At 37.4% G+C, this 14,334-nt stretch overlaps 1 protein-coding gene across 1 annotated transcript; it reads left to right on the top strand.

Moving 5' to 3' along the window:
- Positions 1–1,023: 1,023 nt before the first annotated feature.
- On the top strand, positions 1,024–3,850 carry LOC115960604 (probable transcription factor At5g61620). The gene is made up of 5 exons (XM_031079542.1): positions 1,024–1,255; positions 1,754–1,803; positions 1,989–2,278; positions 2,372–2,470; positions 3,345–3,850. Exons 1-5 carry the CDS (start codon positions 1,140–1,142, stop codon positions 3,636–3,638), a joined length of 849 nt encoding a protein of 282 aa, XP_030935402.1. The 5' UTR covers positions 1,024–1,139; the 3' UTR covers positions 3,639–3,850.
- Positions 3,851–14,334: the final 10,484 nt, after the last annotated feature.

Raw genomic sequence — 14,334 nt, 5'->3', positions numbered from 1 at the left:
TTCAACCCACATTCAAAATAATATAGTTCAACAAAAATATAACATTCATCTAGAAATAAGTTATTTACACTCCAAAAGAAGTGCATACACTTCAACCTAAATTCAAAATAACAAAGTTTAACAAAAATAAAATAATATAGTTCAACAAAAATATAATATTCTTGGAACTCGCCAAATGCTAAGTATCAATATTAAAAGAATGTAAGCAAACAATAGACTAATCCTGACTATGACCACTATTACCATCCATAAATTCTTTGTTGATGTCCAAATTCATAATATCTTCCACAAGCTCATCCAATTTCATTTGAGCAAGTTCTATGCCTCCCAAAAAAAAAAGTATTAGTAGTTCTAGGGTTTGTAAAGTTTCAATTTTCAATTATATCCCCTGTAAATTTTTGTAATTACTCACTTTTTTTTTTTTAAATTTAAAATATATGTTGGATATGAAAGGTATTTGACAAATCTAAAATAAAATAAATATTTATTTGTTATATAAGTTAAACGGGTTGTGTTAAATGAGTCATTTTGAGTTGACACAAATAAATTGATGTGTCAAATGTGTCTATTGCGGGTTACATGAGTTGACCTACTTATGACACGTTTCTTATCGTGTCGCTTTCGGGTCAACCCGTTTATGACCCAAACCCATTAAGGCCCAACCCTAACCCGAAAAAACTCGTGTCGGGTTCGTGTCGTGTTCGCGAGTTGGGTCGAATATTGACACCCCTAAAAAATATCGTTCTTTTCTCCTCCTAATTATAAACCATGATATTTAGGCTTTGTTTGGTACGTAAGTTTAAACATATGTTTTTCATTTTTAAACAATATTACATATATTTTCTACATTTTTTTACCCACACGTATTTTCAAAAAAACTGAAAACTGTTGTTTAAATACACGTACTAATCAGCCTTAGTCACTAAAGTTTACCATTCTATTCCCCTACAAAGCATGTTAAAATTGAAAAAAAAAAAAAATCAAATAATATAGCAAATTCCCAAACCCATAGACCACAAGGTGATGCAGTCAAACTCTCAAGTCTGAAATTTTTGACCCTCTCCACCTGGTGGCTACTCCATCTCCCCCAAAAATTCCCAAACCCACAAAACACAAGAGAGGAGACCCATCACTTCTTAATGGCGATAACACTCAATAGAAGAAGAAATACAATCAGTACTTCTCTTAGTTCTTGCTTGTTCGAAATTCCCTGTATCCTAATTCCCCTTCACCACTTTCGTTTTCATAACATCAGGTACTGTAATTCCATATCTCTCTCTTTCTGCATGTTTAAATGTTTAGTGTGTATGTTTTGTCAGATTAGAATTGTAATAATGTTGCAAAACCCTCACTGTATGTATACTAACCGTTTTTAATTAAAACCAAAAACCCATCACCGACCCTACTCACATAGTCGGTGATGGGTTATCTATCCGACTGTTACTAGAAATCCAAAATCCTTATCTATATATATAAAACCCTCTCACTATGTAATAGACACATTGTAATAAGAGTCTGAATTCTGAAAGAGATTTGCAGTAGTTATTAAGGGGTTGGGTTGTTCTTTGCTAGAGAGAACAATGGTGAGGGAGAGAAAGTGCTCCCAATGTGGCCTCACTGGCCACAACTTTAGGAATTGCACCAGCTCTGTTATTAGCAATACTGCTAATAATAACACTAATGCGGCTGCGTGCATCAAAATTTTCGGTGTTTATTTACAGAATAATGTTAATGGCAACGTCGAAAACAACAGGAGTCAAGTTGTTAGAGAACCAAGCATTGGTATTGATCAGAAACCGAAAGGTATATATTATGTCAAAAAACTGCTTTTAGTTTTAGTTTATAGAAAGTAAAAAAATCTTGTGTTTTCTTTCTTATGGAAGTAAAAGCATTGTGTCAATATGTTGTTTGCTGGAAAGAAGTTAGGATTGGACATACGAATTATTAATTAGCAGTTTTTAATGTAGTTAATTTGCTGTTTGTTTCAGGGAAGCGATGGACTGAGGAAGAGCACAAATTATTTTTAATTGGTCTAAATCAGATTGGGAAACATGATTGGAAAGAAATTTCACAGAAGTTTGTGACCACCAAAACCCCAGCCCAGATTGCTAGTCATGCACAGAAATATTTCCTGAGACAGGCTGAAACTAATAAGATGAAACGGAGACCGAGTGTGTTTGACTTGACTCTGCAGAATGAAGCGGAAATCTCTCCGTCTGCTCCTAAGGATTGCCAAGTTTCACAAACTAACAAAAGTGATGCTGAAAAGTCATTAGAGGTAAGTCCATCCATGCTCTAGTTTATCCAAATACAATGTAAAAATAGTATATTAAATATAGTTGTTAACTTGTTGTGGCTTGCACTCGTATAGGCTGGCTGCTCTGAATCTTTGGCCTTGGATATTCCACCACTTGCTCAAATTCCAGCCTCTGTATGTGGTGCTCCAAGTTATTGTCAGATTCCTTCCATGGTAATTAAAAATTTGATTTTTGCCACTTTTTTTTAATTGTTGAATTCTATTTCATATGGTAGTAAAATAAAAATTATTTAAACTGATTTTAGGTCACAACATAGTATGTATTTTATCTTTACTATTAGATAACTGGATAAGAACTATATCAACTATTAAACTAAAAGCCATTGTTAGTGATCTTTAAAGCAATTTGTCAATGCAATGAACCTTGTGAGTAATTAGACCATCATTTGCACACTGTTTACAAATTTAATATCTTGCATTGCTTTAAAAAAAAAAAAAAAAAGGTTCTTCATGCAATTTTTGGTGAGGGATTAATAGAAAGGGCTCTCCCAGAAATATGCTTGCTTAAATTGTGATGAGTGGTAGCTGGCAAGATTATGGGGGAAACTTTTTACTTCATAGTTCTTTAAAACAGTGCTGTAATAGTAGGATCTTCTATGCTGTGCTTCATTAGGACTAATGTCAGTTGATTGGAAATTTGCAGCTTTACTTTATGCTCCATAGGCTGGTGGTGTCTGCGTTTTTAATAAATCGCTGCAAAATTGATTAAAATTGGATTACTATTCTCTGAAGTTCCACAAATAGCATGTTGAATTATATGTTTTTAATATCCTTGATTCGAATCAAGATTGCAGCCTCAGATTTTTTTAATAGCTAGCCACATATGGCTTGTTACAAAATAGATTTCTTTAAACATGGAATTTTAATTTATTTATTTTCATTCACCACTTCATCTCCTAGGATATACATAGTATCAATTTCCTTCTGTTTCTTTGATCTCTTAAATTCTCTTTTTTATATGAATCTTTCTTCTAGCCAAAGCATCAAAACCAGTTTCTTTTTATAATGATTTTGCTTGTCTTAACAGGTGGGAATGCCTGGCAGTGCACTGTTCATCCCAAACCCAATGGTGAATTTTGCCAGCCAAAGTTGTTCGTGCTGGTTGCCTGGAACCCAGCAGACTTTTTGCACTGGTGCTTCTGGTGTTATAGATCCATCCGACATTCCTTCACCACCATCTTTCTGTCGCAGTCTATCTGATTTAGGCAATAGGCTTTTATCAATTGCTAGAGATGTTGAAGAGCTTACAACAGGACAGCCTCAGACCTCCCGAGGAATAAATGTATCCACTCAAACATCTGGAGCTATTGGAGTGACATGAAAAGTTTTGATGAGTTGAAGCTTGATTTTTGCATTTTGATTTGTCAGCTGAAGGCTATAAATTTTTCCCCCCTTGCGTATAAAATATAGTTAGAACAAAGAGGGAATTCATTCTTTAATATTTGAGTACTTAGAGATATTTTACACTATCTGGCTTCTTATCTTTTTCCTTTCAAGTAATTAACCTGTGTCAAAACCAACAATTTTGATCTATTTTTTTATTATATCAGATTGCAAGGCCATAGCTAAATGCTCCACAATATTTTCTTTAAGTAGACGTCAATCTTAGTGATTGCATTCTCTATCTAGTTCACCTTAGAGGCAGGAAAAAGAATAAAATGTTTGAAATATATTTCATAAAATACATTCATTTTAGATTTTCATGTTGCAATCCATGTGACAACGAAGCCCCTTTTGCAGAAAATATTCCTCTAATTTTTTGGATGCATGGTGGGAACTGGGAAGCGTAGGGGCTGAATGGCATATGTAAAAGTCAATTTTACGGTTCATAGGGCTAGCTCGATTAATAGGAGGCCTAAAGCAACAATTTTAAGTAGGGCATTCTTTATTTAATTTTTTATATAATAATTTTTTATTTAAAATTCATTATTCTTGTTATTTGAAATACAAAATTAATAATTAAGTTTTTATATTTAGGTTTTGCTAACATCTACTTTTCATTTATAATATCACTATTCCACTTAATCTCCTTGAGATATAATCGATTTTTCTTAGAATTAAAAAAAATTATAAAATTATTTTTGGGCAAAAACAATTGTAATAAGTATTATCAGTAACATTATATAAGTGACACATACATTTGAAATATAATTTAATCTTTTTTATGTAGTTAAGAATTGTTATATTACAAGTTTGAAAATCATTATGTTTATTTTCATTGTTATTTTTGCGATGTATTATTTCCTTATCTTCTAATTCAAGGACCAAGGTCAATCTTAAAATTGAAAGACATTATTACAACTTCACTTAATTATATAATCATTTAAGAGTCTCAACTTGTCAAAAGTCCATACAAAGAGAAATTAAATACATAACTTGATCAATTAATACTAACCAATTCAAGATTAATATTTTTTATATCTATAAAGAATCAATACCATGGTTATTATTTTTCTCAAAAAAAAAAAATGGTTATTATATAAAATTTTACAAAAAATAATATTTTATTTTTATTTTAAATGAGTATCAATTTACCTTGAGTAAAGTGATAAATGGTGAATGAAATTTGAAATCTAATTTTCAGATTTGATTTTGGTGTTGAGAGAGAAACAAAGATCGTTTGGTGTGTTATCATATAAGATATTGAATGATTAATGTTGACAATAGGAGACTTACAAAAATTAAAATGTCAAGTTATGAGAAATATCAATGATGATTCCATACACACATTGTTTTTTGGCTAAAATGCAAATTGCATTCTTTAAGTTTGACTAAAATTTATTTTAAGCTTTTAACTTTACTTTTGTTCAATTGAAACCACTAAATTTCAAATTAATTCTATTAGGACATTTCTTCTAATTCTGTTAAAAAATTGCAGTTAAGTATGCAATTGACTAATAAAAAAATATTTTTTGAAAAACAATTCTCACAAAGCTGGGTAGGAATGTAAAATTACATTATGGACTCATATGGGATACTAAAATTAATTAATGAAAGTAAAATTACATTTTGGTAGGAAAGTTACAGATCTTTGATCCTATGTAAAATCTAATTGCAATTTTTTTGGCTCAAAATTCTACTGAAATCTTGTTTTTTCATTTTCCACTTAAAAATCTTATTAATGGCTTGTTTGGAAGTTTGGAGAGAGGGGAGAGTAGAGGGGAGTAGAGGGGAGGAGAGTAGTGGGGAGGAGAGTAGAGGGGAATGATTCTCCTCCACCTTGTTTGGATGTTTTTAAAATTAGTAAGGGGGAAGGGAGTAATTAGCCCTTCCCCTTGTTTGGATGTTTTAAAAATTAAGATGGAGAGTAGAGGAAATGATTAAAATAGACAAATTTACCTATATTTGAAAATGAACTTACAACATTGTTCTATGATTAATTTGTTAGATTAAATAATTATTTAATAAATATTCTCATTCCATCAAATACCACTAATAAAAATATGAAACTACTATTAACTATTATAAAATAATTTTTATTACCTCAAAAAAAATATTATAATAAAAATAAAAATATTTCATAAATTTCTATAATTTCCTCGCATTCCTCACCAACCAAACAAAAAGCTAGCTCCACAGTAAAATTTTAAATCTGAGAAAGTGGAAAAAGAAAAGGGAAAGTTAAAATGAAAGAACAAAGAAAAGTAGAGAAGATAAGCACTACCTGAAGTGTAGATCGGCGTCAATCTCAAGCATGACCGTGTCAGCTCGGTCTCATCTGCATAAGTTTCGCCTCAAGCACATCAAATCTCCCACTACCATTAAAAATTTATTGTTTCTTTTCAAAATCCTTTTCTCTGGGATTCTATTTACTTGTGTAAATTAGATTTTACCTTTTTGTGTTTTGAGTTTGGGAGATTCAAAAAAATTGTAGATTTGAGAAAAATAGGTTTGGTTCAACAATGATGGCTAAGGTACTAGGTATAGATTTTGTAGTTTTCTCTGCAAAATTTTGCAGATCTATGTTTATTGTTGTGCTTGGTAACAACACAAAGTAACCAAGACCAAGATGTCATATTTTTAATGGTAGTGGGAGATTTGATGTGCTTGAGGCGAAACTTATGCAGATGAGACCGAGCTGACACGGTCATGCTTGAGATTGACGCCGATCTACACTTCAGGTAGTGCTTATCTTCTCTACTTTTCTTTGTTCTTTCATTTTAACTTTCCCTTTTCTTTTTCCACTTTCTCGGATTTAAAATTTTACTGTGGAGCTAGCTTTTTTTTTGGTTGGTGAGGAATGCGAGGAAATTATAGAAATTTATGAAAGATTTTTATTTTTATTATAATATTTTTTTTGAGGTAATAAAAATTATTTTATAATAGTTAATAGTAGTTTCATATTTTTATTAGTGGTATTTGATGGAATGAGAATATTTATTAAATAATTATTTAATCTAACAAATTAATCATAGAACAATGTTGTAAGTTCATTTTCAAATATGGGTAAATTTGTCTATTTTAATCATTTCATCTACTCTCCATCTTAATTTTTAAAACATCCAAACAAGGGGAATGACTAATTACTCCATTCCCCCTTACTAATTTTAAAAACATCCAAACAAGGTGGAGGAGAATCATTCCCCTCTACTCTCCTCTCTCTCCAAACTTCCAAACAAGCCATAAATTTTCTCAAGAAACAAACAAAAATTATTTATATAATTGGTTTCTAATTTTGTTAATTTAGAAAGGGTAAATTAGAGAATTTATTTGATCAATAATTTATCTACTCTACTCTCCCTCCAAATCTCTCCAATTTGGGGGAATTAAAAATGAGAGGTTGGAGGTAGTTGAAACCCCTCCAAATCCCTCCCCTCATTTCTTAAAAAACTTCCAAACAAGGTAATTGAATTACTCTCCCTCCCTCTACTCTACTCCCTCTCCTTTTTTTAACTTCCAAACATGCCATAAATTTCAAAAACATTTTCAAATGCAGAAATTTTGACAAAATTATGCTAAAATTCCAGTCATTTGATTTTCGACTAAAAAACATTTTCAAAAGATTGGCTTTCTAGTTTCCCTCATCTAACTGTCTTAAATATCAAAACATTTTCAAATGCTGAAACCATGGTTTTAAAAACCAAATGGTCAAAGAACCGAAAATGTGTCTAATTCACCTTCTTTTTCTTCGGGGATTGAACAAGCGGTTTTCATGGTTGAACTGTTGGTTTTACTGGTTTTTACCAGACCAGTTCCATGTTCGGTTCCTGGTTGACATGTGACATGTATATAGTCAGAAATAGCGCCTTTATTTGTAAAGATAAGATGAAAATTAAGGGTTAAAAGGCCTAATCCAGTAATCTTACTTGTATGCTGACTTGGACCTAAAAGCCTATTGTGCAATAGACCTGGGCTTTTGTGCCAACTTGGACTCACTTTGTGTCCCCAAGAGCGGCACCCACTGTCAATCTCGAAGAAGCATCAGTTCAAGCAAGTCAGGTATCTTTGGGTGTTGGTCAGATGTTGATTGGTGTCAGTTATTGCAGGGGATAGTCGATCTTGCAACATCTGGCTAAAATCTCATTGGATTTAGTCGAAATCCTGCCAAATCTAACGAGATCTTTCCAGATTTGTTGAGATCTCGACAATATCTTGCTTGATCTTGATGAGATTTTATCAAATTTGGACCAAATTTGACTTGAGAAAGGCTTACACTGGCAAAAAATGGAGACAAACAATCAAAATTTATTTTCAAAGTAAATGATAAAATTTTATCAAATGTATAACGAACTACTATGTTGTTTTTTTTTGAAGAGAAAATAGCATTTCATTGCAAAATAAAAGGAGGATACAAATAGAATCTGTCAAGCAGATTACTGCTGCATATCAGCAAGTACAATAGGATCTAGAAAAGAAGGGGTAACCCTTTTCCACAAATGGAGAGTCCTATTACAACGAGCAAACTGGGCCAGCGCATGGGCAGTACCATTAAAAGCCCGATTGAGGTGCCTGAAGGAGCAGAAAACAAAGGATTGATGAGCATGAGAAATGTCCTGGATAATGTGTCCGTGAGGGGTTCCAAAGGCAGATTCGTTGATGGCGTCAACCACAGCGAGAGCATCACTTTCAAACATAACCTTGGAGAGCTGTAACTCCTGAGCAAGCAAGATGCCTTGCTCCATTGCAAACACCTCCACCAGTTCAGCCGAGTAATGGGACTGAAGAGGCTTACAAAAGGCAGCAACTGTTTTGCCTTGGCAGTCCCTGATGATGACCCCAACGCTGGATGACTCTTCAAGATCAGATGAAGACCCATCAACATTGACTTTAAAAACACCGGGTGGAGGAGGGGACCAGCCAGCTTGGGGAGAGGGTCTAGGAGTGGATAAGTCAACGATTACCGCATCATTGAGCTCCTCAATTAAGTTTTTAGCCATCTGCCAAGTCTGGGAGGGAGAAGAGCATGCATCATCATGTATAACTTTGTTTCTGTTGAACCAGATTGCCCAAGCAGCAGTGAGGAACATCTCCAAATCAGTGGGAGACTTGTGTGCTAGAATGTATAAGGCCGAGTCATGAAAAGTCCATTTGTTCCTAAGGATCATCAGCGGAAACTCAGGCCAGAAATTCCAAACCAGCATAGCAAAGTCACAATGGAGCAGAGCATGATGGACTGTTTCAGGTTCCTTACCACATATTGGACATTCATTGCAAGTGGTGATGCCTCGAGTGCAGACCTTTTCCCTTGTTGGCAGCCCGTTAACACAGGCTCTCCAAGCAAAGATTTTAACCTTTGCAGGAAGATTGAGGCGCCAAAGGTTCTTCCAAAGAGGTTTAAGAGGGTCCCCCAATGAACATTCCACCTCATCCGTAGCTTCAATCAAGCCATGGGCAACATGGTACGCACTTTTTACAGAAAAATCACCCCGGTTGTTCCCCATCCAGATCAGTTTGTCTTCAGGAAGAGAGTAGCTGATGGGGATTTTTAGAATAGTCTCAGCTTCAAAGGGGAGGAATGTAGCTCTAATCAAATCAGCTCTCCACCATTTTGTGGCCGGATCAATGAGGGAGGACACCATCGGATAGGTTGGGAGGCCAACGGGGGGGGAGATGACTTTGTGTGTGGAAGGGGTAGGTAGCCATTTGTCATCCCATATGTGGATTTGCTTCCCATTGCCCACCCGCCATCGGGTACCTTTTCGAATAACCTTAAGGCTATTGAAAATACTCCTCCAAGAGTAGGATGGTGAGGAGCCAAGAGAAGCACAAAGGATGTCACCGGTGGGAAAATATCTTGCTTTGAGGACACGAGCAAGAAGGGAACTTGGATTGGTTAGGATTCTCCAGGCTTGCTTCGCTAACATGGCAAGGTTGAAAGCTTGCAAATTCCGGAAGCCTAAACCCCCTCTTGCCTTCGGGTAGCACATTTGTTTCCAACCAACCCAAGCCATCTTTGCTTCATGGTGCTTTTGGCCCCACCAAAAACTCCTTGTCATGCTCTCAAGATCCTCACATAGACCTTGAGGGAGCTGAAAACAGCTCATGGTGTAGGTGGGGATTGCTTGGGCAACCGCCTTGATAAGGATTTCCTTGCCCCCCATAGAAAGAAGCTTACCCTTCCAACCGGCTAACTTCTGTCCCACACGCTCCTTAAGAGAAGAAAACACCTGCTTTTTTGATCTCCCGATGAGGGATGGAAGACCAAGATACTTGGTGTGTCTTGAGTCAATCATCGGGCCCAAAGTGGAGAAGATTGCTTCCTTTGTATTCTAGGAGGTATTTGGGCTGAAGAATATAGATGATTTATCAGTGTTTATCTTCTGGCCCGAAGCATCCTCGTATTTTTGAAGGATTTGCTTGAGCACCTGGCATTCATTTGGATTTGCCTTACAGAAGAGGATGCTGTCATCCGCAAACAAAAGGTGGGTGACACTAGGGCTGCTTCTACAAATGGAGATGCCTGTGAGGAGATGATTTCTGACAGCCTCATGAATGATAGCCGAGAGACCCTCAGCACAAAGGAGGAAGAGACTGGGAGAGAGGGGATCTCCCTGTCGAAGTCCTCTAGATGGGGTGATGTTTCCGAAGGTAGCCCCATTAATAATGACTGAGTAAGAGACTGATGTGATACATTGCATTATGAGATTCACCCATCTAGAACAAAAACCCAACTTTTCCATGACCCGCTTAATGAAACCCCATTCAACCCTATCAAAAGCCTTGCTCATATCGAGCTTGACTGCCATACAGCCCTCCTTCCCAGTCGTTTTATGATTTAAGAAGTGCATAAGCTCGAAAGCAACCAACACATTGTCTTTTATGAGGCGATCCGAGGTGAATGCACTTTGGTTTTCAGAGATGATGTGAGGGAGGAGGGTTTTAAGCCTATTAGCAAGAATTTTGGAAATGAGTTTATAGATTACGTTACATAAGCTAATAGGCCTGAATTCCGACATTTTTGTGGGGTTGTTCTTTTTTGGAATTAGGGAAATGTTGGTTTTGTTAATATCAGCTATGGGCAGATTGTTATTGAGAACATTTAAGACCATATTAGTTACACTATTTCCCACAATATTCCAATATTTATGATAAAAGATAGCAGACATACCATCGGGTCCGGGTGCTTTGGTTGGATGAATTTGTTTAAGGGCTGTGGCTACCTCCTTTCTGGTGAAGACTTGAGTTAATTTTTCATTCATATCCTCAGACACCCTGGTTGGAATAGCCGCTGCAACCTCTTCAACCCGAGTGGGACTAGCGGTGGAATAAATGTTAACAAAATAATCGACAGCAGCTTAAGCAATGCTTTCCTTTTCCTCACACCATCAGCCTTGTTCGTCCCAAATCCCCAAAATTGTGTTTTGTTTTCGCCTTTCCGAGGCATGAGCATGGAAAAATTTGGTGTTCATGTCACCCTCTCTAAGCCAGTGAGCTTTAGCTCTTTGGCCCCAGTACAGCTCCTCCTCATCCAGGAGGTCATTAAGCTCTCTCCGAAGAAGCCTAATATCAGAACTTAGCTCCCCATTTTTGTCTTGCTGCATGAGATTGCTCAAGGCATTTCGTTTAGACTGAATTTTCTTAGGAATATTGCCATACACAGATGAGCTCCAGGATGATAATTCTGAGGCACAGTACTCCAGATTCTCCATAATGCCTTTAGGTGTACTCAAGTCAAAACCCATCCCCCAAGAAGATTCAATAACTTCTCTGCATGCCTCATTCTTTGTCCACAGTGCCTCAAAATGGAAACGTTTGACATAGGAAGAACGTCGAGGCGGAGAAGCAGTGAGGAACAAAGCACAGTGATCCGAGGTGGAGTCAACAAGATGATAGACTCTCATTCCTTCGAAATTCTCCACCCATTCAGGGGTAGCAAAGGCTCTGTCCAGCCTCAGTTGAATATTGTGTTCACCTTCTTGCATATTGCTCCAGGTGAAATCAGTTCCACAGTAGCCTAAATCCGAGAAACCACAAAAATCCACAACATTTCTAAAACCATCCATTTGCTGCTGTGAGCGAATAGAACCACCTGCTTTTTCATCCATTGACAATATCTCATTAAAATCTCCCAGGCATAGCCATGGGAGTTGGAACTGACTATGTAAAAAAGCTAAAAGGCGCCAAGAGTCATACCTCCGGTGAGTTTCCGGATGGCCGTAAAAGCCGGTGATCCTCCACAAGAAATTTCTCTCTGCTTCCCTAACTACAGCATCAATGTGGTTCCCAGAGAAACTCTTAATTTCCAGATTAATGTCACGAGTCCAAAATAAAGCAACACCCCCACTTCTGCCTTGACTGGGGACAATAAGTCCATTAGCGAAACTGACTCTATTTTTTATTCTCTCCATACGCTTAACTTTCGATTTAGTCTCCATTAGGAAGACAATTTTGGGCTTCCAACGGTGCACAATGTCGTGCAGCGCTCTAACTGACCGGGGGTTCCCAAGCCCCCGGCAGTTCCAACTAAGGGGATTCATTGCTCCCGGCGGTGCTGCACAGCAGCCACCGCCGATATCTCATCAAGAATTGGTTGGGGAATACCTGGCTGGGTGCACCTTTTTTTTTCTGTTATCCTCCTCTTCATCTTCAAATACAAGCTTTCCTGCACGCTTAGAGCCAACCGGTGGAGACATAGCATCAGAGGTTGGGCCCTTAGTAATCCCCTTCTCCCTAGCTAATTTCTTTATTTGGACTTTTGTTTTTGTTTTCTTCCTCGGTAATGGGCTTGTGCATGCTGTCTTGACTTCCATTTTTCCTTTGTCTGAGTCAGTTGGCAACGGGGTGGGCTTAATGGGGCTAGACACATCCATGAGGTCCTTTTCCATTTGGGCTTTTTGGCCCACAAGTGATAGTGCTTCTTTTGCTGGCATGTTTTGACTGGAGTCACGTGGGAGCCCAATGGGAGGTGCGCTGGGTCCAGCACGTGCCACAGAGGCGTCTGTAGCTGGCTGGCTCGCACGTGTGGGGTAGTCACTCCCCTGTAGGGTTTGTTCGCTATTCATCTTCTCCGATCCAGCGCCGCTGCTTTTCCCAACAGCACTCATGTTGTTTTCTTCGTTTTTCCCGGGCCCATCTGTACTGCCACACCCATCCTCCATAACTGAAGCAGTGAAGTTTCTTTCCCCAGTGTGAGTGTACTCTTCCCTTCGTTCGACAAACTCACCACTGCTAGTCGACTTAGATCTATCACCCACAGCCCTTGCACTTCCAAAAGCACGAAGCCAGTCTCCATACTGCCTGGAGGTGTTTTGAAGCTCAGCGGTTTCCGAGCAATGTTTGTCGTCGTGCCCCAGGCGGCCACAATGGTAACAAAAGGTGGGTAATCGCTCGTATTTGAATCTGACACAAAATTTTCCTCCATCGTCACTTGCTACTTTTCCCCTCCGTCTCAGAGGTTTATCAAGCTGAAGATCCACCCTAATCCTCATGAACTTAGCTTGGTCTGAGTTCCCTGTTCTTCGATCCGATTCTATGAAATTTCCCAAGCTATTACCGAGTTCTCTGCCCACCTCCAAGGACATGTGCTCAAAGGGTAGATCCCAGATCTGAACCCAGAATGGAGAGTGCGTAAAAACAATATTCGAAGCGGACAAACCTTTCCGCCATCTGCACAGCAATAACAGATTGTTTTCAAAATTCCAAGGCCCATTCCGTTCAACCCATTGCATTTGGTATTCCGAATTGAACTTGAATTGCAACACATTGTTCCTAACTTCCACGATTTGCAAGTCGGAACCCATTTTCCAAGCCGATTTCAAAGTGCTTTTTAAAGCTCTTAAATTTTGGTTTCTCTCAGAGAGTAGGCGGCCAAAAAGACTCAGCGCACATTCCTCTAACAAATCTACTCTATTCTTGGTTGTAATGGTTATTTCCTCTTCTTCTTCTTTGGTGAGGCGGAGATTGAGTAAGCCCTCTACAACTGATTGATCCATATCAGTTTTGAGGGAGGAAAGTTAGGCTTAAGCCTAAGGAAGAACCCTGTAAGGAGTTAGGGAGGGAGGGCTCGACAGTAGTTAGGCGAGAGAGAGAAGCTCCTACTTGGGAGAGAGAAAAAAGGGGAGTGGCAATAGAGTAGTGATCCGCTGAACTACTATGTTGTTGACGTGTCTTTTGAAAAAGAAAAGATTTGTGACCCTTCTTCAATGAATCATGTTTAATAAACCAAATCTGATAATCACATCAGCAAAAGACTTCTAATTGAAATTTGCTTCTATTTGATGGGCATCCACAACATTTAAGATCCTGTGTATAAGAAATTAAGCATGACAACCATGTTTTTAGCCGGACTTTCATCTGATTGAATTGTTTCGACCAAAAGGATACTAAGATGAAACAACTAATGAATGAAACTATGTCCATAAGCAAGCCTTTTCTTAAGGGGGCCAAATCCTATAAGAACCCTTCCGCTTTAAATTCTCAAATTCTTTCTAACTTTATCTAGATATATAAGGTACATGTTACATAAATTTTTTTTAATGATTACGGATTTTTTTTTAAATAGATGCTTATATTTGACTAAGAATGAGAGGAAATTAGATATTATTAAATAGCAGGAATATTTTCTAGCCAAATCAATT

This window comes from Quercus lobata, chromosome 9 (genome assembly GCF_001633185.2).
Source record: "Quercus lobata isolate SW786 chromosome 9, ValleyOak3.0 Primary Assembly, whole genome shotgun sequence".
NCBI classification, from domain to species: domain Eukaryota; kingdom Viridiplantae; phylum Streptophyta; class Magnoliopsida; order Fagales; family Fagaceae; genus Quercus; species Quercus lobata.
This window is presented reverse-complemented; position numbering and strand designations above follow the sequence as displayed.